General features: G+C 36.0%; 1 protein-coding gene across 1 annotated transcript in view; it reads right to left on the reverse strand.

The window, feature by feature from the left end:
* LOC113076195 (cadherin-13-like) overlaps window positions 1-26,884 on the reverse strand; it is a gene marked incomplete at its 3' end in the record, with an annotated part of 145,090 nt that overhangs the window by 85,210 nt on the left and 32,996 nt on the right. Inside the window, exons 3-5 of the mRNA XM_026248858.1 lie at window positions 20,182-20,295; window positions 8,933-8,938; window positions 8,648-8,800 (exon numbers count right to left, since the gene is read on the reverse strand). Of these exons, the coding sequence (XP_026104643.1) occupies window positions 8,648-8,800; window positions 8,933-8,938; window positions 20,182-20,295 (273 nt within the window). The remainder of the gene's footprint in view (window positions 1-8,647; window positions 8,801-8,932; window positions 8,939-20,181; window positions 20,296-26,884) is intronic.

Raw genomic sequence — 26,884 nt, forward strand, 5'->3', positions numbered from 1 at the left:
TGAACCTTTTGACACACTAATCTCATCTTTAAAATTCTTCAGTATTATGGCAGTGGTAATTTTAAAAGTCGCCACTTTGAAAAATAAAGGTGATGTACAATTATTAAGACCATTTTTGCACCAAAATAAATAAATACTCCTGCAAAAAAAAAGACAAAAAATAAATTGAAATTAAATAAATTGAGGAAATACTAAGAAGGTGGAGGTCTAACTTAAAAAAATAAAAGAGGGAGAGGGTTGTGGATGGCATTCTGGGTCACTAAAAACCTGAAGTATGTGTCTAAGGGTTAATTGCACAAACCGCAGCACAGGAAAAAAAAACAACAACAACAACAGAAGCCGACACAGATGGTTAGGTGATTGGTTGTATGCACAGATCTCTCATGTTTAGTGTCTAATATCCCTTAAAACAGTTCAATTTAAACTAACTATGAGAGCACACAGTACTCCGTATACAATTAGGATCATATAAATACCAGCAACTGCTCAGAGGCCAGATGGCACGCACCCACACACAAATAAATGCACAGAAAAACACACTCCCACAGATGCCGCCATTCCCCAACCGTCAAACACAGCATGCCAGCGCCCCGCGGATCAGGGTGTGTGTCAGATCCATGGCAAACAAACAGCTGTTAGACACACAGGTCTTGTTTCAACCCTACGGTGGACTGGAGCAGTTATTTGTGAGAGACCGTCGTGATATCACAGTGCCAACCCGCTGCGGGCGAGCGCAGAGTCTGTCTACCTGAGACAAGGCACCAAAACAACCATTGACACATCATCATGTGACTCTTCTGCAGGCAGTGGAGCGGCACTGTCACTTGGCTGCAGCTACACAGGAGAAAAACATCATCCATATGTTCTGTATTAATGCATGAGTGGCTTCTTCATCTTTTTGCTTTCTATTTTTCTCTCTGACTACAGTTGGTGTCTCTCTGCTGTTTTATTCATGGGGCTGACAATGAGGAATGGTTTTTGAGAGTAGAGTTATGTACAGAGATGAGCAACATGTTCTTTCAGTGAATAGGAATCTAATAACCCTTATGTCGTTCAGAAATGCAATTGTTTCCTGTAGAATACAAAAGGAGTTACTTTGCAGAATGTCCAAGCTTCTCATGGATGGATAGAATGTTTTCCATATAGTACAAGCTTCGAAATTACCATAAAACAGTCCAATACTCAGGAACTATACTCCACCTGTTTCTAAATTCAGATTTTTATTAGATATCTTGCTTATTATATTATACTGTAGAAGTCATGAGTTGTCCAGGCTACAATCTTGTGTTGTTTTTTTAAAGAACCCAATTATCAAATATATTTGTGTTCAAACCTAGTTTGAATTTAGGAATAATAACAATAATAAAATAATAACAAACTATTAAACTAAAATACAAAATATTTATATAAGTATTTTTCCCAATTTTGCCAATGGGTTTCTTGCAGTAATATTTCTTTTTATTTGGTTCTTTAAATATATATATTTGACATTCATTTATTTGCTTTTGTTTTGTTTTGGTGGACATAATAGCTACATACACACACACACACACACACACACACACACACACACACACACACACATATATATATATATATATATATATATATATATATATATATATATATATATATATATATATATATATATATATATATATAATTTTAATTTTTTTTTTGTGACATTATTATTTTATATATATATTTTTTATGACTGTCTACTGAAAACCTTAAACAACTAGACCACAGCTCAAACCACAATCGTTTATTATTATTATTACTCACACTTATCTGCCGTCTTGTTGTACAATGGACTCATGCTCTTTTAATCTCCTATTTTCTAAGTTGTTTTGGAATCAACCACTCATACAGCGATAACAACATGGGTCCTTCATCACAGGTCCTTCATGCTCAACATTTTACAGTTTGATTTCCCTATGGTAAGAAGACTCTGGGGATATTAACAAGGCATGACATGGAAGCCTGATTCCTGATTCCAGTCCAGTAATAGTGTCTTTATCGTGGCCTTGTGTTTTGCAGAAGTCTGGCCATGAACACCACATAGAAGAATGTAATTAAGAAGTCACTTTGTGGCTCTCGCAGAAAGAAAGCACTTCTAAGATGTCAATTGCATGGTTCGTTAGTCGGTCTGGGCAAATGCTACGCTTCCTAACTACAAAGAATAGCTCAGGGGATTTGCGTGTGTCTGTGTGTGTGTGTGTGTCTTCACATATGTGGCAATGTGTGTGGACACCTCTGTGTTTGCATGTATGTGTGAATGAGAGTCAGTGCGACTCTCTGTATTTTAAAGATTTAAAGTGATCTTTGAGAATGTATTTCTGCCTGCCTCTCTGTGCCCATGTGTCCTCCCTACAAGTTGGATCTGTGGGATGTAAATGTAAACATTTGGAATTAAACAGCTTCAGTCGATTGCTGTAATGTGAGAATAAATATCCATTCATTAGATGCAATGTTGCAACTGGTCTCTATTTGTCAGCCTACTATGATTTGTCAGTCCTCTCTTTTTAAGTCCTTATCCATCACCATTTCTTTCAGGAACCAGAATCTCATAGCAACCACCAAACAACCCCAATACCACACCCTAGCAAACCCAAAGAAACATGCTTAAACAGTTTGCAAACCACACTACAACATGCTGTAAACCTTAACAACCTCACTGCAACACTGCAGCCACCACCAACACCCTAGTAACCACAAAGCAACATGCTATACACTTTAAAAAAAAAAACACACACATACACATGCACTGCAAAAGCTTGGAAACCACCTTAAACACTCTGTTAGCTGCTTTGCAACATGCAGAAAATCTTTACATCTAATAATCTTAAAATCTTGGAACCTAATCAAAGCACCCTAGCAACTACTTAACAACAAGCTTAAGAAAAAAAGGTAAGAAAGCCCACTGCAACACCCTTGCAACCACCAACAAATCCCTAACCACTGAACAATGAATGCTAAAACACTCCAAACACTTTAGAATCCACGCTGCAACACACTGCAACACACTGGCAATCACCCAAAATAATATTTAGAGCTTAGCAAAATATTGAAAACTCTATCAACCACCAAAAAGACTCTAACAACCATGTAGAAAAAAATAAAATAAATAAATAAAAACATTTTTAAAACCACACTGCAACACTTCGGAAACCACCTAAAACACCCTTGAAGCTGCTTGGCAACATTCTAAAAATCTTAGCAATACCCTAGGAACCACTTGCACCACCCTATTAAATGGATAGCAACATGCTAAAAACCTGAAGAACCCCACTGGAACACCCTAGCAATTACACAGGAACATGCTAAACACTGCAACACCTTGCAACACCCAAAATAACCTAGCAACTAGTGTTGTTTTTGGCGGCCTGTTTTAATTTTAGTTTTAGTCTAGTCTTTGTGTGAAGCTGTCGTTTTAGTTCATACTCTTTTTAGTCTAGTTTTAGTTGACGAAAACTAATGACATTTTAGTCAAATTTTAGTAATGGCATTCTATTTAACCCAGTCATAATAGTACAAGTACCTAGCAGTATAGATGAAACCAGAATTTTCTTTTACCCAAATCCATTTCAAACAAGGTTATCTTCTTATATTATTGTTACCTTATAGATTCAAGAATACATCCATTCCAGTCACGGGGGATGCTCTGATTTGAATTTACAACATTTATTTTTACCAACCAAACATGTAAGAAGTACACACACATTAGTTTAAATAAATTTAATCAGTGCGACCTGATGCAGCCCTTGAAGTGAGACACAGGAAACAGAAATACTGCAAAATAATAATAACGTGACTAAACGAGACAAACTAACATTGTAACATTTAGTTTCGTCTCATTTTGGTCAACGTAAATAAAGAGACATTTAAGCATAGTTTTTATTTTGTAAACTTGTTTTTATTTGTCAACAATATTGCATTATACAGTAGTCATCGTCACATGACCATAATTTATGTTGCCTCTACTCTCTTTTTCGTCATGGTGATAAAGGTTTGTTGAGAACGATATTTAGTTATAATTTTCATTGACGAAAGAGACACTACAAGCAACAAGCTAAAATCTTAACAACCCCAATCTAACATCCTAAAAAAATATATAATTTCAAACATTAAAAATGCTGTTTATTCACAAGGCTCATAAGACAACTAATACATATACACACAGCATTGGGAAGGAATAAACTGTGTTGAGAAAAAAGTTGCTGCCAGAAACTGCTGCGAGTTGACTCATGCAGAGCCGGTGACTAACATACACAGCAGCGATGCGGCACAGCCTGCAAAAACAGTCCCTGGCCTGGATCACAAATCCCCCCCCCACCCCACCCAATAAGTGCTGTCACATGCCTGTGACTACTCCGAGTGTGAGATTGACTGGAATTACCCATGGTGTAATTACTCCTGATGTGCTGCAGAGGGATCAGCCGGAAAATGCGGTTATTCCCACCAGTGTGGCACAGGAATTAGGTGAAGTGTGGCAGCATGGAGGTGTTGCACTACATGTGTGTGTGAGGTGGTTGAGGCGAAGGGGAACTGGCCCATCTGTGTGACTAGATGGGGAACAAGATACCATTAGAGGTCAGGGGCTCTGAGGCTTTCAGCCAAAGCAGGTGAGCCAGTGGATTATTACAATACTGACATGCCCGCTTGTCCGACTAGTTCGCAAAACCACTCAGAACAGCAGGAGAGAAAGTGGAAAAATGACACTGATGGAGGATTAAGCCAGAAAAAAAACTGTAGGCGAGAATGAGAAAAGACACAGGAGATAGTTACATACTAAAATGAAGTCAACCGGATGAAAAAGTGAAAGAAAAAATAATAATTTTCCTTTTTGGACAAAATGGGTTTGAAAGAGCAAAATCATTGATTTTTTTATTTTATTTTTTATCAGTTTATATATTAATTTTAAGTTTTAGTAATTTTGTTGTGTTTTTGTCATTTTTTATTAGTTAATATAGTTATAATATACTATGTATTACTTTTTATTTCAGTTTTAGTTATTGTAGTACATCAAGATAAAGTAAATTAGATGTTTCATTCTTTTAGAAAACGAAAGTAAAATTGAGACTTCAATTTCGATCTCTTTACTTAACATTCTGAATACTTTTGTAAATAATAGCGTACTGTAAATGCTCGACATTAAAATGCAAATGCATAAATTGTATATGTATAAATAATATAACAATTTCTTAATTCAAAATAAAATATTAATGATTCCATCTCTGATAATCCTGGGTTGCAATGGTCACGCAGGTTTGTTTACGCATTAAACTCGTGTCAACGAGAAAAACATGTTGTTCCCTCAACTTAAGAAGTCATGGCCACGAGGAATGGATGTTGTTCCCTCAACATAGCATCTCGAGGCCACAACATAAGGATGTCGTTACCTTTGAAAAAATTATCTCGTGGCCAAGACATAATATGACGTTCCTACGAGTTAATATGACATTCCCACAAATGAATATCTTGTGGCCATGACATATCACGTTCCCACGAGTTATTATGTTGTGGCCACGACAAAACTAAGTAAACCGAACAAGTCACCTTACGGGCACCGTAATAATAAACCCTTTGAAGAACAACTGGTTTAAGATATCAGTGGAGATCACAACACCCTAAAGAGCACAATGATTTCGATTACCCAATTGAATTACCAAAACCTAATTTTCAGTTTCAGTTTTCAGCTGAATTTAAACTTTAATGTCAGTCTTGTTGCTTCAGTAACAAAAAAAAAACATTTAAATGCTTCACTAACAGAAAGAGTAATCATTCTCAGAAAGACACAGCCAACATATGCAAAAACAGCTGTGGTTAGCATCATTCCTTCATCAAGATAGCAGTGTGTGAGCATTAGTGCTGTAAAATGTCAAGCTTTGATGTGCACACGCTTGACGCACGCTTTTGAGATTGCGGGTGGTGTGGATGTGAGAGAAAGGGAGATAAGGAGATGTAAATGTCAAGTGCTCCGCCGAGTGAGGGCTTTGATCCCGACTGGGGTCTGCGTACCGGAGATTACCCTCCTCTTCAGAGCACACACCCGTTCTACCGTGACCAGCAGACCTAAACCATGGTGGCTATACAATAGTGGAAAAGCCATCAGCAGTGTTGGGGTAGCTCCAATGGAACTGTAGCTCCAAGCTAATCAAAGTTTGAAGCTGTTAAAACACAGTCAATCTACCGTTTAGAAAAAGTAGTCAGCTACACTACACGCTACAAACAAAAACTATCCCATGACACAATGCATGATTTAATCAAGCTGATTTTTGCTGGCACAAAAACAGTGAGGAGTTCTGAATGAAATGACTCTCTGAGGGTGACAGTGCCAAACTTCAAATGTTACATTTGTACTAAATACAAGTGAAAGTAAAAAAAATAATTCAACATACTGTTCATGGACTTTAATTTATTCACTTTCCTATATTTTTGATGATAATGATAAATAATACGCTATATTTGAGGAAAATAACCATTTAGGATGAAAATATTTGACTAGATCAGACATTCCCAGGCTACCATTCAAAAGTTTGGGGTCAGTATGATTGATTGATTGATTGATTGATTGATTGATTGATTGATTGATTGATTGATTGATTGATTCATTCATTCATTCATTCATTCATTCATTCATTTATTCATTCATTCATTTCTATGCATCAAAAAAGTGCCACATTTTGCAACAAAAAAAAAAGAAAAAAAGTACTGTACGTGTTAGCATTCCCTTCCGTCTCAAAGGCAGCTCCTCGGCCAGCGGAGAATACCGAGAAGTATGTGATTTGGGATGTGCCATCTTTCCACACAGCACTTTTTAGGCCAAAACACACACACACACACACACACACACACACAAACACACACAAACACACTTTTTCGGAATTAGAGTTTGAAGTGCTCCTAGCAAGAACAGCCTGTATCCTAGGGCTCCGAAAAAAGCAGCGATACTATAAAGAATGATCTCTTATAAGGAAAAGAAGATTTTTTATTGAAAAGACAAACCCAAGGCGTCAGGCTGACACAGAATTTTCAAAAACCTTGCTAAGAACACTTTATCGGAGCATACCAGTGGGGCACAATAAAACGAGAGTGGAAGAAGAGCAACTCTTTTTTTTATTAAATCTGTTTCTAGCCAGACAGGTGGGTATCAAACTAAGCAGAGCCGCTTTAGTTCTCCTCTACAGGGGGATAGAAACCAGGTAAACCCTCCTTTATCTGTCAAACGACAAGAGGACACAAAGTAAAAGAGAACAAGCGCACTGGAATTCTTGGATCAAAGTAACAGCTCGCTCAACCGAGCAAACAATTCAAAGGGATCGTATTGTCTATCTTGTTATCTGGAGTTACCACAGGGTGGTCCTTTCTTTGGAAAAGCTCTAAATATTGAAAGGCCTCTCCTTTTCCGATTAAAGACCATAAGAAATTCTTTAATGTTTTGATGCATTGTCTATTAAAACAGGAAGGAGGAGGGATTTATTGAAGGGCTAGCCAAAAAAAAGCTTTAGAACTGCACCAGAGCTGACAAACTACCATTAAGATAAACAGGGACAGATTGCTTTTTCAGGTATTACAGACCTTATTCTATAGTTCCAGAGCAATCGTATAGACAGGAGGAGGGACATGTTATTCTAAAGAGCATTAGATTGGATGAAATATCTGTGTAGTGCAAAATTAGTGTCACTTTTTTTCTTTTCTTTTTTTTTAGGTTTACTGAAAGTGAAGTGTCAACTTTTGCAAGTAAACTACGACAGCGTTCTCAACACTGCTGTGCAAAAGTTTGGGGTTAGTAGCTTTTTTTTTTTTTTTTTAATACAATTAAAAACGGTAATATTGTGAACTAATATTATTATTTAAAACAACTGTTTTCTATTTTAATACATTTTCAAATGAAATAAAAAAGTTTAATTTTAAATTACAATTGGGGGGTGCAATACTTTTGTCAAACTTTTAAAATGAATTTGAAGTTCAAAAAGAACATTTATTTTAAATATTTTGAAACATTATAAACCAAGTTAATGTAACTCTTGATCAATACAATCCATCTTTGCTGAATAAATACAAATCTTGAACTCAAACTTAGTACTTTTGAGCAACACACATAAGGACCACTGTAAGTCACAAAACTTTTTTTTTTTTTTGAATAATGTTTTTTTTTAAAGAGACTTTATTTCCCCTCTGCAATTTAGCAGTCAACCTGATGAAGTCACGGTCAGGACGCTACTGCAAAAACTGAAACGAGCCATCATGTCCACACCACCAACTTGCAACACACATTAGCCGAGTGTCTGACAGGCCAGCTGACAGCTGCATTATTGACGACGCACACGTTTTGTAGAATAACTGCCTAACTGGAGTCCCACATTCAGTACGGCAGTCGGCTTTCCTTCACTGAGCCGCTCGCTCACTGGCTGCCAAAGAAACACGAATCATTACAGCCATTAACCGCCTTGATGCATGGGGTGAAGCAAAAACATATTTTATTTTCGATTAGGGACATTCGGTTACATACGCGCAACAGTCTAATATGACTTAAATAAACCAGCAGTTTTGGAGTTCTTTAACTGAACTTCTACATACTTACTGACAGTATGCAAGTGGGGAAACAGAACGCAGTAGATAACAGAGTTAATATCTCACTCACATGGTAGTATGCGATGGCTTCTCGATCCAGGGCTCGGCTAACTGCCACGTCTCCCGTCAGTCGGTTGATGCTGAACACACCCTTAGGGTCTTGGTCTGCTCCCCTTCCTGTCAAACGGAAGATGTGGTCTTCCTTCATGTCAGATGAGATCACCTATATCACAGGACAGTACCAACAATCATATTAATGTTAACGTTGTTGGAATACATGGTACAGTTACAAAACACTAAAACTAAGATTTAAACAAATGCAGTCAGTTCGTTCAAGTTTATCAGCAGAACTCACATGCGACTGGATAAATGCAGCAAAGTCCAACGCGTTTCATCAGAGTGTTGCAAGATAGAAGCAAAGAAAACAAGAAAAGTTAATTACACACACCCACAGGCAAACAGTTATGTGTAAATAAAACATGCACATGTGCTAAATATACACTTGTTTGCTTGATCTCATATTTAAAATCTAAATTTAATTACATAACACCACTCTCCAGATGATTATTAACTCCGTGTTTTAATATACTAGCCGATGAAACTTGAAAATGAGAACCATTTGAATATTAAAACATCTTTCAATTGCTAGTGTGACCAGTGCTACCACCTGCAGTTCATTTGGCTTTTGTGTATAGCATATTTTTGTGCAAATTAGCTTTCCACAACTTCCCTCGCTAATGAAAGCTCAGTTATTAACTAATGGCTTTAAATACAAATGAACAATAGCCTGAACCCCCACTTTTTGTGTAAAAGAGCCTTTGTAAAAGTTGTTTTCATCAAGAGCAATAAACCCTATTGCATGTATTGGTTCACAGAGGCTGCCCACCTTGAACCTACCTATTCTTTGTAATTAAGCTTAAGATGAAATATCCCATTTTGAAAACGAATCCAAGCAAAGTAATTGTCCATACGAAAAGCCCCTGTTAGCTTTATTTATCTTCCCCACGCAGACCCTTTCTGCCAGATCATACACTAATACTGTTTTTCTCCTTTATAATTACAGGCTCTGTTAACCCAGGGAACATTATTATTCGGAGAAATGCAATGCAATTCTGAGTGGTTAAGCTAAGACTCAGGCTTGACCGGAGGGGGGCCTCAAAATCCTGGTGTATTCCTGTGGCCGGCAAACAGATGTAAAAATGCTGAATTTTATAGCACAATGAGAATTGTCTTGATTAGTGGACGGGTAGTTAATATGTAACGTGAACTAATGCATATCGAGAAAACAACAAATCAGGAAATCATGCTGACAAAAGCACAAGCACCCACATAGAGTACCGTATACACCAGGGCTTTAACCACCATAGATATTGAGGGGAACAAGTACCCCCCAATAATTAAAATTGGCCAAACTGTCCCCCCCCCCCAATATTTAAAAATGATTGCACTGATCTGCTGCACTCCATTACACAGCACTCTTGTTAGGATGACAAAAAACTTTATAAGTTATATTTTCAGCCTGTTCTGTCTCTGTGGTCTAACAGCGCTCGTCAATGTCACAATAACTATGATGGCCAATCAAACCAAAGTAGGCGGGGTTTACCATTCACAGAAGCAGACAGCGATTTTTCAGTGCGGAAGCGTCAGTTTAACGTTGAAACAAGACAGCGACGTAACATATGGAAGTTGCAATTCATTTAATATTAGTCAACCTTTTTTTTAAATATGGCCATTTTTAGAGAGAGACAGATAAAAGTTGCGTGTGTGACTCACCTGCATCTGTGCATCTCTTTCTACAAAAAAATAAATAAAATACGCTGTGAGTTTAGTTACTTTAGTTTAGTTACTATAAACAATGATTTTACTTCAACGTTGTTGATTAATATAAAGTTTTGATCCAGTATCAAAGCTATTTTATTATTGGCAAAAGTCGCAGGGCAACGTGCCATAGACAACAAGTTTCCGTGCTCTCATTTGTGTGTGTACAGTATGCTTCAAGTGGCGCATTAATATAGCTTTATTAATAATTAATTTGGTACAATGCACTTATTGTGTACATACATGTTTTTACATTGTAGTTATATTTGAAAAATATCTGCACATAATTACATCTGTAATTAATTTCTGTAATTACATGTATAATTACACGTTGACCCATCCCTTACACCTTAACACACCCTTAAACTTACCCATACCACCAAATCTGTCCCTAACCTTTCCTGTTTACCACCTCAATAGCAGCAAAAAAAACAGTTGCAATACAATATGAACACAATAAGTACATTGTATTTATTTTTTGATGTAAGTACACAGTAGTTAAGGCCACTTAATATAAAGTGGGACCATATACACACTGCTGTTCAAAATTAGATATTAAATGATTTTTTTTAGTCTCTTATGCTCTTCAAGGCTGTATTTATTTGATCAAAAATACAGAAAAAAATAACAACAAGTAATTGGTTTCCTATGTGAATATAGGCTATTTTCAAATATAATTTATTTCTGGGATGCAGCTCTGAATTTTCAGTATCATTACTCCAGACTTTAGTGTCATAAGATCCTTCAGAAATCATTCTAAATAATATGCTGATTTATTAACATTGAAGATGTTGTGCTTCTTAATATTTTTTGGAACCTGTGAAAATTTTTGACGAATAATAATAATAATAAAAAAGAATAGCATTTATTCAAAATAATAATATTTTCTAACAATATACATATTTACTGTCACTTTTTATCCATTTAACATTCCTATGCTTTAATTCTTGCTGAATAAAACTATTATTATTATTATTTTTTTTTTTTTTTAAAGAAGAAACGATTTACTGACCCCAGACTTTCGAATAGTCGTGTAGGTTATATTATAACACAACATTTCTTTTTTGAATAAACACAGTTTAAAACACCGTTGTTTTCAAAAAATTAATACTGTTGTTTATTTAACTTTTTATTTATTAATGAATCCTGAAGGGCCTTAGTATACACTCACATTGTCTTTGTTGTTTCATGTAAAGCTAGACAGTATTTCAAGAATAAAAACCTAAGTCGTATAGTTATTGGCTTCTTTTTTACTTTTGCAGCTTTTATATATATTTTATATAGATAGATAGATATAGCCAATAATTTATCTTTCTGAAGTATGCTTTAAGATGCTTGCGGCTAACATACTCAGCCTAGCATAATTTCTTTCCTTTCCATAATAACCTTTTCATGACAGCGCATATCACATTTATGCATTTTAACATACAAATAAAAAACCTTCGTGTTCTAATTTTCATTAAAAAAAACATCCCCAAAACAATGATGTCACATTTTGCACAGTTCTTCAGATTTGTCTCCAACCTGTATTAGCTGCACACAGAGGCTAAACACGTACACATATTGCAACTGCACTGCAATCTCCTTAAATGATTTATTATATATTCATATATAATTGCATATAAACAATGGAACATAAACCATTTGGCAATAAATAATTAATTGTTTCCATAAAAGTCAGGAAGGGAGCTGACAAAAAAAGTCTTAGTCTTCCAGGCTTAGAGACCAGCTAGACTAGGACTCACAAAAACAGCTGTCTTAAGCTGTTTTCTTTTCGGCAGGGCTACAGTTTCTTCCAAAAAACCCAAGGTAGGAAGTCCAGCAAAGTACTTTCCTATAGAACAGGTATACCTGTGATTCAATCATGATTGAATCCCAACACAGGTCATCTGAAGTCTTCTGCCCATCGCAAGAGAGCCAAAAGACACCCAGACGAACTACAGTTTCACCTGAAGTCCCATGCCATAAGAGTCCATCAAGCTCAGTTCTTCCTCCTCTTGTTGTGTCTGTTTTCCTCCCACACAGTTTTCGGCCTTGTATGTCTGGGTATGTCTTGTGAGAGGTTGCTATGGAGCTTGTTTTTTGTTCTGCTATATGCTGCACAAAGCTGAGATATTGATCCAATAAAACAATGAAACAACTTTTCTCTCTGTACTTCAGAGGTGCTTTATTAAAGGTGCAATGGTCTCCTTCAGCGCGAAAGAGAATTAGAAACGAACAAAACAAAAGGAGCCACAGCTTCAGAGAAGTGATGACACATGAGACGAAATGGATGGAAGAGGGCCAAAATTGGACAGGGGGAAAAGATGGAAAAATAGTGGCTATAAATTGTGGCATTATACTTGAGATTTTACAGTGCTCAGATGCTCTTATGCCCTGAAGGACATTTAGAGGAAAATAGTGATGCAGTGACATTAAATTTCAAGTTTATATCTATAACCCTATAATTATTTTCATAAACGTGACAGAAAGTCAAAAAGAATACATGCATTAAAATTCTATATTATTTTGTCTAAACAAATTTAAATTAAAAATAATAAAACCTTAACATGGGTTGTTTTAAATGCTGTAATATGAATTTAGACATCACAAAATTATAAATATATTTATATAATTATATATATATATTCATTTTGAGATTGGCTGAAACTTTTATTTAATTATTATTAACTTTATGCATTAGATGGCAAAAAAATGGTCATATAAATGTCAATTTAGATGAGCATGAACAAATTACATTTCCGATATTTGTAATTTCTATAATAGGCCTAATCTAATAATAATGGCTAGTAACCAATACGGTACCAATTTCTGCATCCCTAGTGTTAACAGGTTTACCACACACCACATGGATTAACTGATTAACTTATTGATTTATACATTTGATTTATAGAAACAAAATATGTATTTGCTTCAGCAATCACAAATTGTATAAAGGTATGTTAGTCATGTTGTCAAGGTAACATTATATGATGGACGATGTTCTAAACATAGCCTACCATTCACAAAATTGGAGTAAGATTTTTTTATTCTCTTTTTAAATTAAACGGATATTTTTATTCAGCAAGGATACGTACATATTTACCAAAAGTAACAAAGACTTTAATATAGATATAGATATATAGATATATATATATATATATATATATATATATATATATATATATATATATATATATATATATAGATATATATAGATATATATATATACTGTATATATATATCCTGCCTAGTTAGTTCCCATGGTTTTTGATTCATTAGCTCTACACCTGTTTCTGTTCTCCCTAACAGCATTTCCATAGTTCCCTGTCTGCTGTTATTTGTATTTGGACGTTTTGATTATGCTGTGTGTTCTTTCTCCAGTGGGCTTGTTATTAAATACCCTTTCTCCTACTCCTTTGTCGAGTGCTTGTTTTAGACAGCAGCAGCACGTAGCAGACCCTCAAGTGAGTAAATATAGTGTCATTTTTCTTTCTTTTTTGTTTATTTTTTCCCCTCTTCCAGAATGGATACCCCAGCTGTTCAAGTCAGAAATTGGGGCAAAAACAAAAGTGTTGCATTTATAATTTTTGTGTATAATAAATTGTGTTCTTATGAAATTTCTATTTATCCACAAAATCTTAAAATAAAATTTATTACAGTTTTCACAAAATATTAAGCAGTTTTCAGTGGCATAAAATCTGCATATTAGAATGATTTCTGAAGGATCATCTGACAATAGAAACTGGAGTAATGGCTAAAAAATATGAATATGAGATATACTCAAAAAGAAAATTTTGATCGAACAAATGCAGTTTCACTGAGCATTATTTTTCTCTTAAAAATATAAAATAAAAATATTTTACCATATTACAAAAAAAAAAAAAAATCTTACAAAATCTTGTTCAAGTGGCCTTCAAAGTGAGTACAGTAGGCCATATTGATGCCTACTTTCAAAAATAACTCACCCAATGTTTGGCATGACTGTAGCAGTCAGACTACAGTACAGAAGAATACAAAGAACTGTTGGAAAGTGATGAGACAAGTTTAGAATGATCATGGCTACCGGTGGAGAAATAGAGGTCTTGGAAACGGATATCGGCCTCTCCCTCACTGTTTATGGGGTGCTCACAGGTGGTGTATTATTTGAATGTACAAACAAACACATGTACACTAACATAAACAAGCCTACACAGCCTCCCCTGGCTTTCTTCTCAGTCATTAGATGTTAGCGAACAGCCCTGGGGGAGACGCTCTCCTATTTCTATCAGCTCTCATTAGGAGCAGGGAGGACATGAAAGAGCAGCCGTTTCTTGCCACTGTCTGTATATGACAGGAAGGAGGGACCCGACTCAAACTTCTCTGACAATACAGCACTGGAGGGGAGGAGAGGCTATGTCCTCACTTTCATATTCTTTCACTCTTTCTTTCTACGGCTGTACGAGCAGCACAGTGGTGTATAATCTCCCTTGATTTACGGATGCTTGAGTTTGAATGGAAACTGATGTCAACTGAGGCTGTTTATTAGACACAGAGTATTTAACTTTATCTTTAAAAAGCCATTCAAAAACCAGTAATTAAGTGGTGCTTGCTATAGGAAGCATTACGATTACTATTGCTTAATTTTTGGGTAATGGATTTGAACAAACTTAACTTAAAAATGTAAAAATCATAAAATGTCCCATATTGCTTGTGCTTTGGACATCCCGGATACTTCAGACCATCTTCAGTTTGATTATCAGCCTCAATAGATCCACTGAATATGCTATTTCTCACATACTGCACTCTTCTCACACGCACATTGGCAGCATCAATGGAAACTATGTAAGGCTGCTATTTATCGACTATAGCTCAACTTTCAGTACTGTAGTCCCCATCCAGCTTGCTTTCTTAACTCATAGACCTTGGTTTAAACTCTTCACTCTGCGACTTGATTCAAAACTTCCTCCCTGGTAGACCTCAAGTGTTGAAAGTAGGCCAGTTCATCTCCAGCTCCATCATCCTGAATGTAGGAGCCGCTGAGGGCTGTGTCCTGACTGAGTCCCCTGCTCTACTCTCTCTACAATTATCAAATTTGCTGATGATAATGAGACCGCATACCTGGATGAGGTAGAGAAACTTACATCATGGTGCCAGGACAATTGTCTCTCTCTGAATGGGAGCAAAACTAAAGAGCTGATTGTTGACTTCAGGAAGAGACAGCAGCGGCCCTATACACCTCTTATGATCAGCGGGACCCCTGTGGAGAAAGTGAGCAGCTTCAACTACCTTGGTGTAAAAATCTCCGAGGACCTGACTTTGACTACCCACATTCAAACAAAGCCAGGCAAAGACTGTTCGCTCTGCGACAGCAGAGAAAATTCAGGGTCGCACCAGCAATCCTGAAAACTTTCTTTTCAGGGACCATAGAAAGTGTATTGACTCAGTGTATATCAGTGTTGTACGGGAATAGCTCCAGTCAAGACTACAAAGCCCTGCAGAGAGTTGTGCGCTTAGCTGAGTGCATCTCAGGGTCTGATCTTCCCTCGCTGCAGGACATCTACCTCAAACGCTGCAAAAGCAGAGTTGTTAAAATCATATAGGACTCCAACCAACCTAGTAAGTGTCTTTTCACTTTGCTGCAATCTGGTAAGAAACTGAGAGACCTAAGAGGAGTTTCTTCCCTCAGGCCATCAGGCTCCTAATCTTAAAACCAACCTCTTAACATCTATATGTCTCCACTTAATAACCAATTAATCAGTAAGATATTCATCATTCTCTACCTGATATTGACATATTCAGTGTCACAACCTGTTTTTACATTCACCTCTTGTACATTCCTTTGTACACTTTCATGCACATTGTATTTTCTATTCTATGTTTAATCTTATAGTATACATTATTTTATAATTTATTATTTTATGTTTATTGTTTATTTTTAGAATTCTTTCATACTTATATTTATGTATATTTTCCTCTGAGTTGTATCTTTAATAATTGCACTGTCCATGGAGTGGACTTGACTCACATTTCACTGCTGGTTATATATTCACTATATAATAGTCTATGTGACAAATACAAATCTTGAATTTTAAAAGATACCTAAAATCATACAGCTTGCTGAGAAAAAAATGCTATCAGTTTTCTATGCAAACAGACTTGGGCCATATCTAGGAAACAAAAAAAAAAAAAAAACATTACTCTTTAAAGTTTTTGAAAGAAGCCTCTTATGCTTACCAAGACTGCATTTATTCTATCAGAAAATGTAGAAATAAATACATAAATAAAATAATTCAAAGTTTGAAATCAGTGAGTTTTTATTGTTACTTTTCATCAATTCAATGCAACCTTGTTGATTAAAACTATTAATTTCTTTCCAAAAATAAAAAAGGTACATGTCTGCTGCTGACAAGTGGCTTTCAATCTGAGAGAAGAAATAAAGACAGGGAGAACTAGTAGTAAGAGAGAGAGGGATGTGGTCTCACTTTCTAAATTGCAAAATAAGTACAACAAAGACATCTACAAAGAGCACTTATCTAATTCTAAAGCTCAGGAACTCTCTCACTTTCCACAGGAGACTCATGTTTGTTAGTGCAAGGTCAAAGCAGAATGAAAGATAATCAGCACCCAGCAGTATTAATGATGCACAGACAAATAAACACATATCCCTCATCATCCATCAACACTTCAGTGTGAGACATTATGCCACAGTTATCCCTTCTGATTTGTGAAAAGCATTGCAGCGAGTGAGAATGAGTGTAACTGTGAATTCACAAAATATTGACAGTGTTTCTGCTCTGGGAGCCAAAAACTACACAGAAACTGTGGAGGGTTTGTTCAGGACATAATAGAACAAAGAGACACCAGCACTGCCCATAAAAACCAGCCCAGAAACAATTACTAGCAGGTCCGAGAGGGAACCTCTGGACTTTTTCCTATTTGTGAGATTGCAGTGCTACAGGTGAACACTCCACCATAATAAATCCCCCATAATCCCACAGAAGACTGATGTCAAAGCCAGAACAGGAATCAGGGCAAATCTGTTCGTTATTACTTTTCCAATACTTCAAGCCCCCTTAACCGAGAGTGGACCTCAAGTCAACACCATCCAATAAAACTCCTCTCTACAGAAAGGGCCAAAGTAAAACCACTTGCCCCATTGTATGACTAAACATTGGAAGACACAGAACAGAGATGGTTCACAAAGGATTAATTTCAAAACCCCTGTAAACAATCGTATTACAGTTTCTTCCTTCAACTGGTATTATAAAATATAACAAAAAGATAGGAGGAGCATTTTTCCTATTTATAGTTAAATATATGGACAGTACTTTTGGAAAATATGTTTTAATTTGTATCTGTGTTAAGTGGCCCAAATGAAAAAAAAAAAAAAAAACTAACTTCATACATCTGTAAAATGTAAATGTAAATACATCTGCAGTACACCAGTAGGTGTCAGTGTGAAATCCAAGAGACTGTATACAAAATTTTATAATCTAATGTGCCTTGAAGGACTGTGATGGCAAATCTATCACAGTGCATCTTATTCAGTTAGTGCTTTTTCTAAAATTGCAAGCAAGTAATCAGCGGCAGCGTGATTTGTCTTTGTATGACAATAATAAAAATAAACAATGCCCCACTAGAATGACAGAAATTTAAAAAGAAACAGAAGGCTTTGCCAGACACCCAACATGTTTGCTGCCTTTCCCAGAGAGAAAACATCTGGGAAACCCCTCTGTTTCTCTTCAAGCTTCCATCATCCTAATGGGCGATTCCCAAATTCCTTCAGCCTCCCCGCTCTGTGCAAATTCAAAAAAATGAATGCACGCCATATGGTAGGTAAACAGCGCAAGGAAACAAGATTTAACCATGTGGAAAATCCATTTTGCCAGGTTTCCAATATACAGTAGTGCTATCATACGAATTGGTCACAGTACCTAGTCCCCTTGCGTGGTTTCACTATAGTGAAAATGCTGCAAAAGAGGTACTATAGGTTGAGAAGGCGTAGACATGTAGATGTATATAGAAAAAGACTGAAGGATTGTCAGCTTCATCAGATTCTCAATGGACCTTGCTGTATTTTCTGCCACCTGCTGAAGTATAGTAATCTATGTGTAGTATAGAGGGGCTATTCTGTCAGTGGGAGAAACTGCAATATAATTCAGCCTTTGCATTCAACACTAGAATAAAGACCTAAATTCACTGTGGTATTCACTGTGGCACAGTAATCTAGCACTAGCCAAGGAATAACCCCAGCCCCATGCTGAGACACAGCCACAGAAAGCAAGTGAACAGGAAGTGCTGAAAACATTTGATTCTACCTTAGTTTTCTGCTGTAAAGGCAAATAATTAAAAAAAATAAATACATAAAAAAACTTTTCTATTGAATTTGATCTTTCTCCCTGAATGGTAAAAAAAAAAAAAAACATTGACTATTGTATTAAAAACCAGGGCTGAACCGATGTCGTCACCTCAAAGCCCAGAGATATTCTGCAAAAATCTGCAGTATCTCTCCTGGATGTGGAATACATGAATCTCAAACGAAACAATGACACAAATAATTCAACACATTCCAGGCATTTTCATAGAGTATTAAATATGTTCTTGAGAAGAAAATTCAAGTTCAGTAGAATTAATTTCAACACATACATTCATCTAGTTTCTTCACCCTGCTCAACAATTATAGCATAAAGAACGGCCTTGGAACCCCACTGCAAACTGACAGAGCAGTGCAATGTAAATCAGACCAAAGGTTACTAAAGGTTACTTAAAAAAAAAAAAAAAACCTGGCTAGGCCAGCGATGATCTGCATTCTCAGGAGTAAAGTTTTAATGTAGCTGTTTATCTGCACTAACACAGTGTTGCCACAATAAGCCCTAAAACCCAGAAATAAGCACATCCACCATGTCTGTAGGTTTTAATGCTTTTTATTCATGTTTGTAGTTCTCAAACAAACCTTTCATCAAAGTGCAATGGATTGTGGGTAATATTAGCCATTAGAGTGTGCATGTATCCGCTTCAAAAATCGTAGACCTGAAATAGTAAACCATCCCGGGACTTTTGGCATACTCTTTTCAACATACTACGATTTAGGACACACTTATTCTAATCTCACATACTATTTAGGATGGACAGTATGAACATTTGGATGCAGGGAAGATGTTTCTAGAGAGCGAATACATTGATTACTTTGGTTCAGGTGTGTTTAATTAGGTTTGTAGGGTTAGGTTTCTACAGGACAGTGGCCCTTTAGGTACAGGTTTGGACACCCCTTTGAAATGACCACCCATAAAATGATCAGTGCTACCCTACTCGATTTATTGTTTTCATGTGTCTTGAAAGGCAACTGCTAGCAAGTGGCTTAAAAGAACTCCGATGGTTGTCGGGAGACTAAATATCATCACAACTAACAGGTAAACTCATCTACTCAATCGTCCACTTTTTCAGCCTCATATGTTTGTGGTGATGACCTTAAATAAATTAAATGTGTAAGAATCATAAACATTTGTTTTTCACAGAGTTTATTTTCTACAAAAATACAAAAGCTAATATAAAAAATATTTTGGATTATTATCATTTTTTTTCGTGATAACCTGGGTGATGCTAACTTACGGGTTGACCCACGAAAATATATAATTCCAGGCATAATTTCTCTGCTAATTCATCTGACTTTTTAGAACCAGACTTAAGTAAGCTTAAGAAGAAAAAAAAAAAAAAAAAAAGACCTGAAGAATGGCTTATCTAAACCATCAGGTAGCACTGTCACACTTATGTACACACAGCAAAATATGTTTGACCAGGACCATAGTTGTATATGGAAGGTCTTACCTTTCCAATTAACCTTGGGAAGGGGGCTCGCTGGTTCTCTGGAACAAACATGGGGGGCACCAGCAAGGATCTTTTGGATCGGTATGGCATCATGTCTGACAGACCCAGGATCTCCTAAATCACAGCACAGAAGACAAAAAAAAAGTGAAAATAGTTTAAATATAAGAAATTAATGTTATTATGTGTCACTCTATTTTAATGCCAAATATAACATATTAAGCTGCAATTTGACATTTAGCTGACCATTTTATCCAAAGGGACTTGAAGTACACTTATTACAGGAACGTTCATTGGGCTAAGTGTTTTGCTCCAGGGGACACAGTGATGGATCATAAATCACGCCTTGGAGGGTTTTAACCCATAACCTTTCAGTTGCCATCCCAGATCTTTAACTACTATGCTATTATACACCACATTAGTCCCATAATGTTATGAATACTTCATAAAATCAATGTAAATCCCTTCGTGAAGGACACTACCAACTCTTACACTGGGTATGTCCATATAACGTTATTTGAATGGATAGAAAAACAGTCACAATACATCCTATTAGATACAGGGTTACTGAACTATGCAGACATCTGATAGTGCTAATATAAATCTCTGGCAGGCACATCAATACAAACAAGGCATACAGTGCTTTTACCAAAGTCATTAAAATGGTCATTATGGTGGTTTTTCACCTTTCCTGCCATTGCTTCCTTTATTTAGATAGAAGCTTAATTGAAAGCCATGTCCTATTCAGAAAAATAAACTAAGCAAACAATGTCAGAAGCTTTCATTCTACAGCTCTAAAATGTAGTTGAGTGGAAACTAAGCCTTAGAGTGAAAAAAGTGACATTAAAATGAATAAGGCATAGTGTATCGTCAGCTGTTCATTATCACAAAACATCACTCTTATGTCACGCTGATCTGGTTTATTTTGTGAAGATGGCCACCTGACTCTGCATTATCTAGCATATTATGCAGCCACAAACCAAATAAATAAGTGAATACATAGAAATAAAACATTTATTTAGTTTAAAAAAACTAGCAAACAAAGAGAAAAAGAGCACAGAGAAGCATTAAAACTGTGTAGGAGATCAGTTGCCAAGAGTAACGGTCAATTATATAGTTTAGTAGTCATTATGGAAAATATCTGACCACATAATGTCACAAATGACCAATCAGAATAAAGTATTCCAGACAAAACGGATATAAATATACAGAATGTGCAATCTGAGCCACAGATCACAGATCACAGATAAATGCATCAAATTTTATTCCTATGGGTTTCAGCCTTTCATGTGACCACTGAAGTTTATTAGCATCTCAATTCAATAACCAGGCTAATCAGCGTCTCTCATGTTGCCCTCTCTGATCCATTCTTTCTTCCTCGCCATTTTGTTCTATTCTCTTTTCTTTGTCAACACTGTTGCAATTACAGCCCCTAAGGGCAATTAGATGGCAGCACAAATTATATTTGTCACTCAACACTGACATTAGGGTGAAACGGAATATATTAGCACAGTGGCAGCGACCCGTGCAAGATCCCGCTGGCCATAGACAGCCATATGGCACTAGTAAATGGAACTATGATATATTTTGATGACCCGGCTCAAAATGCTTTCCACAAACCAATGGGTCAAGGCATAGTTGATTGGAATGCTCAAGCTAGGCCCTACTGGTAGACACTGGAACTGCATCATCTGGAACTGCATTTTTCAGGATTCTCTGCTTAATATATATATATATATATATATATATATATATATATATATATATATATATATATTTCAGGATTTTCAGGAAGGTTCAGGAGTATATATTTAAAACAGAAAACCTTTGTAACAGATTTGGGGAAAAGGAAAAAATATACTGTCCCCATCTACTTAATGAGTTGTTACAATGAACTGATTGTCTTTTCAGGAAAAACGTTAAATAAAAGTCTAAAGATAAATGTACTTGAGAAGCAACACTGCATAAGACAAAGAATTGTTTTCACTGGTTGCATCTTAAATTTAAGTGCATTTTGTGTTTTAAATCATGTATTTTCCATGTACTTTAAGTCGATAAATTTAAGTGTTAACTTGTTTATAACAAATGGGAAAAATAAATTAGTATTCAATATAGGTTTTCTGAAAACAAGTTTTAATATTTTATGCAATAATGCTTATTATGTAAATTGATATTATTTCAAGAACTTTTAGACATTTAGACAGTTAACCCTTTTTTTCTTTTTTCTTTTTTTTTTTTTACAGTGTAGCTCAACAAGTTCTGTAGTTCTATTCTAGTAAAACAACTTCCATAAAGATGAACGTGAACCCTAACAGATACCTTTCCCAAGCCATTACAGACCACCTTGTTCTCAACAAACCAGTAATTTCAAAGTTTTGGTATCTCAAAAAAATGTATGCAAATGCAATTTCAGCAGTACAGAAGTTAAATATTAATGGCCAAATGCAGAGAAATAATTAAAGTACATTAGCAAATTGCATTATAACCTAAATGGCCCATCTTGATCTGCCCAGTTTGAAGATACCATTTGTGAAATGGATACATCACACCACCATCTCTGGGGACAGCCTGAGCTATTAACATGAGGAAGAGCGTCTCGAGTACTTTTCAGTATGATAACTAGATTAATGGGTGACGTTTTTCAGGATATTTCTCTGCAAAACTGAAAAAAGATCATAAATCCCCACAGATCAGTCTTAATAGATTTTTCTTTTAATATGTTATTTAAATGAATTATCACAGCCTCCTGTTGTTTTGATGTCATTAGCAGATACACACCACTGTTTCTCTCCAAAATCTCCCTTTATTGAGGGAATTACTTTCACCGTCCTGCTGTCATGAGCAAAAGAACGCCATTAAACACAGAGATGAATTCTATTATCAGAGCAACAGTGGTATTAATAGTCTTAAAATGCTTGATAGTTAAAAAAAAAAAAAAAAAAAAAAAAAAAGATTCTGATATCTCTGTTTGTTCGGCAAGTCTTTAGAAACCCTTTTTTATGCTTCACAAATTCAGCTGAATTGAAGCTGAGGACACGACGACAGCATGTCACCACACAGATCCCAGCATGCATCTGAACTCATTACAACAGTGAACCTCTCTGAGCTGCATTACAAGGCAGAACGAGGAGGAAGGAGATAGAGGGAGGGCAAAAAAAGAATGTCACCTCATAGCAACTGGAAAACAGCAGCTACGATGACTACATAGTTTGTCAAGGTTGGAAAAGCACCACTAAGAAGGCTCTTTTTGTCAATCCAGTCTTCTTTTATGCTTTTACTTCCATCTATTTCTATTTCTATTTGCTTATCTCTTTTGTTCCTGTTCTCTAAATTACAACCTTCTAAACATGCACTCCACAGACGAGAGTTAACTTGACAAGCTATTTATTGTGTCCTACTCGTATGTCATTTTTTGTTGGGTGGGAAATGGTTGGCGAGCGGTCACAAACTTTCTATTTGCATTGGAAGCACAGCACGTTCTGTCCTTGCTGGATGTCTTTGGTCAGGCTTAGAAGCGGTGGAGTGATGGGGGAATGTGAAAGGCTACATTCAGAGCTAGTGGAGCTTTTTTTGCATCGCTCTGACATCATTCATAGCCATATAATGTGAATCATAACCTGGCAATATTTGATACCCACACTCAGAGATGGAGCAAACTAACCTATTTCCATATATATTGTGCACATTTGAAGGTGTTTAATCAATCAGAATCAGAGCATTTTGTTTTATTATTATTATTTTTATGCAAATTCGTTTAAATGAGACTTTTTATATACTTTTTTTCTTTCGATTTACATCTGTTAATTTGTCAAATAAAAAATTAGTAGAATTACCTTCTATTTGTACAATATATCATTGCATTATTAAAATAATATGCTTTATAAATAATATAAAATAATAAGTTTTATATATATTAAATGCACAACCTTGCATAAAATTTCAAATGTCATGGATCTAAATGCGACGGTTCGCCCAAAAAATTCTGTCATTACTTACTAACCCACATATTGTTCCAAAACTGCATGACTTTCTTTCTTCAGTTGAAAATAAAAGAAGATTCGGACCCCATCATTCTTTAAAATATCTTTTATGTTCCAAAGAAAAAAGTTAAGTTGAACAGTTTTGGAATGACATGAGGATTTCATTTTAAAACTTATTGTAGTATTAAAACGACCGTTCTATGGAAATGCAACATTATCAGTGGTGTAATGATTCAAACTCATAATCATACAGTACCTGAATCACCTTTAAGAAACTGCTTTAAAGTCACTATGTGTCTTTCAGTCACTATATTGAAACTTATGACATACCAGAACAGAACATCAAATCAGTCCCTTTACCTAGGCTGAGAGTACATTTCCATGAGATAGTAACCAATATGTCCTCCCATCATAAGGGGAGTTTATGTTATTCTCATCCACTACATAAGGGGCATAAGTGACAGAGTGACGGGTCTTACGGTGAAGATTAAACATCTCCGTCAACTCATCGACTCGCTGCAGTGAGCGATGGAGAGAATTAGAAAGACTTATGGAACTTTAAGAACCTTCTCTGTTGGAAAAATGAAGGGCTGCATTGAGGTTATTGATGAATTCCTTTGCCACTCTTCCCCCGCTGCATTCTCAAGGACAGAAAAATGCACCGTGCCGCTCTGAGAACAGAGCGAAAGGTCTGTTGTGTGTGTTCGCTATGCCTTTCCTCTGCCAGTGATGAACACTGTTGGCTAGAGCGTGCTGACATGCTGAAAAGAAGATAGTCATGAATCTTTAATGTTTCCTGTTCATAAATTACAGAGGTACAATCATCCCTGCTTCAGCTTTCTCCGCTCTATGAGGTAGTCTGAGCTCTCATTAATAACTGAAACAGGGCGGCTTAAAGATTAGTGGCATTCGAATCCCAGCCATAGAGTACATTGCACCACTGAGCTGCATTGAGGATTATGTTTTTTTGAAATTCTTCCCACCATTTAGCAAATAAATTATGTGTGTTAAGCAGTTTTAATATGTTTTAGCTTATTTTCAATCCCTGCAATCATCTGACGGCTCATGGTTAGCTCCTTGCGTGGAACTGAAACAGCTAAATTTCGGTTAACAGCCTCAACCATTAAACCACCCCAGCTGTCTTTTGAAAATGGTCAAAACTGCAATGCAAGCAACTTTAACATCACAGAATGAGCTGCTGGTTTATGGGGACCAAGATCCAAGGCTGTCCTGGGTCATGTCCTAATCTTATTTTCACTCTATCGCTCATACCTCAGTAAACTGTTGACTGTCAATAAAGAAAAAAAAAAAGATTAAAATAAAATCCAAGAAGTGATAAAGTTATAAACATTTTTTTACTTACAATTATTTTAATATCCATTTAAATTATTAATTAAATGTTAATTTTAAATATTACATTTTAAATATTTAATTTTAATTAATTATTTAATAAGTAAATAATTATATACTTCAAAGATAATTCATGATTATGAGTGTGAAAGACACGTATGACACTTTCAGTGAAATATATGTGCAGATAGGGAGTTTGTTTCCCAAACACATTATTAATTGTTGTGGGTTTCAAAGTAGATCATTGTAATAATGGCTATTTTAGTAACATCAATGCTACTGCTAATGGTGTGGGGTTGAAGAAGTGGCACTTGAATCTTAGTAGCTGGGCTGTGAGAGTCCTTTAGACAAGGAACTGTTTTATAATACCTCATTTGTTAGCATTCCCAGTCATCTCAAAGGCATTTTCAATCCCTGCAATCATCTGACGGCTCATGGTTAGCTATTGCGTGGAACTGAACCAGCAAAATTTCGGTTAACAGCCTCAACCATTAAACCACCCCAGCTGTTTGGTGCTTGGTGCTGTGGGTACCCAACATTTAGATGGCACAGACTTCTGGGCACAGGTTTTTTGTTTATGGCAATCACCTAATGCCAATGTGAATAATAACTACACAGAAGAATTTCAGTCTGACATGCTAACTAAAGCTGGTTTGTTTGATGGCACTAAAATAACACAATCATAAGCTTTCACAACTACCCTAATCTGTGGTGTCTAAGACAACAGACAGTGAAAAATGCATTTCATACTTCTAAGCACCCCCCAAAAAATGCTATTATATTTGGATATGTATATGCTTCTTGCTAAATAAATAAATTAATAATCCTATTTAGATACTTTTTAATGGCTGTCAATAAAGACAGAAGCAGGTACTAACTGGCCCATGATAACTAGCCAAGAACAGACCCTTTAGTCACAGTCTATCTTTTTACAGAGCTCTCCATTTGCTATTTTATGAACTACGGAACCACTGTTGTCTTTAAAATGCCATGTTCCCACCGGTCAACAAAGTTAATAACTGTTTTATAACACTTAACACTTTTTAGTCTTGTTAACAGAGCAGAAAAAGTTAAAATGTGATCAAAACCCTGGATTTGCTTTTCCTTAGTCATCAAAACAATCAATAAATAGGACTCAGGGTTGTCAGAGGCATTGCGTCCTTGTCAATTGTGCCATTCTGCTGCACACTGCCCTATTGGGACATATCATTACTCATTTCTGACTTCTCATTTATCCAGATGGAGACAGGAGTCAGAGTGCCAGACAGAATCCTCAGTATTCATTTATCTCAAAAGGTCTTTTTAAACCCAAACTTAACATTTATGATGTACCACTTTCTATGAAACAATGACATAACATTACTTTAGCCAAGGCT

Source organism: Carassius auratus, unplaced genomic scaffold (genome assembly GCF_003368295.1).
Source record: "Carassius auratus strain Wakin unplaced genomic scaffold, ASM336829v1 scaf_tig00019275, whole genome shotgun sequence".
NCBI lineage: Eukaryota > Metazoa > Chordata > Actinopteri > Cypriniformes > Cyprinidae > Carassius > Carassius auratus.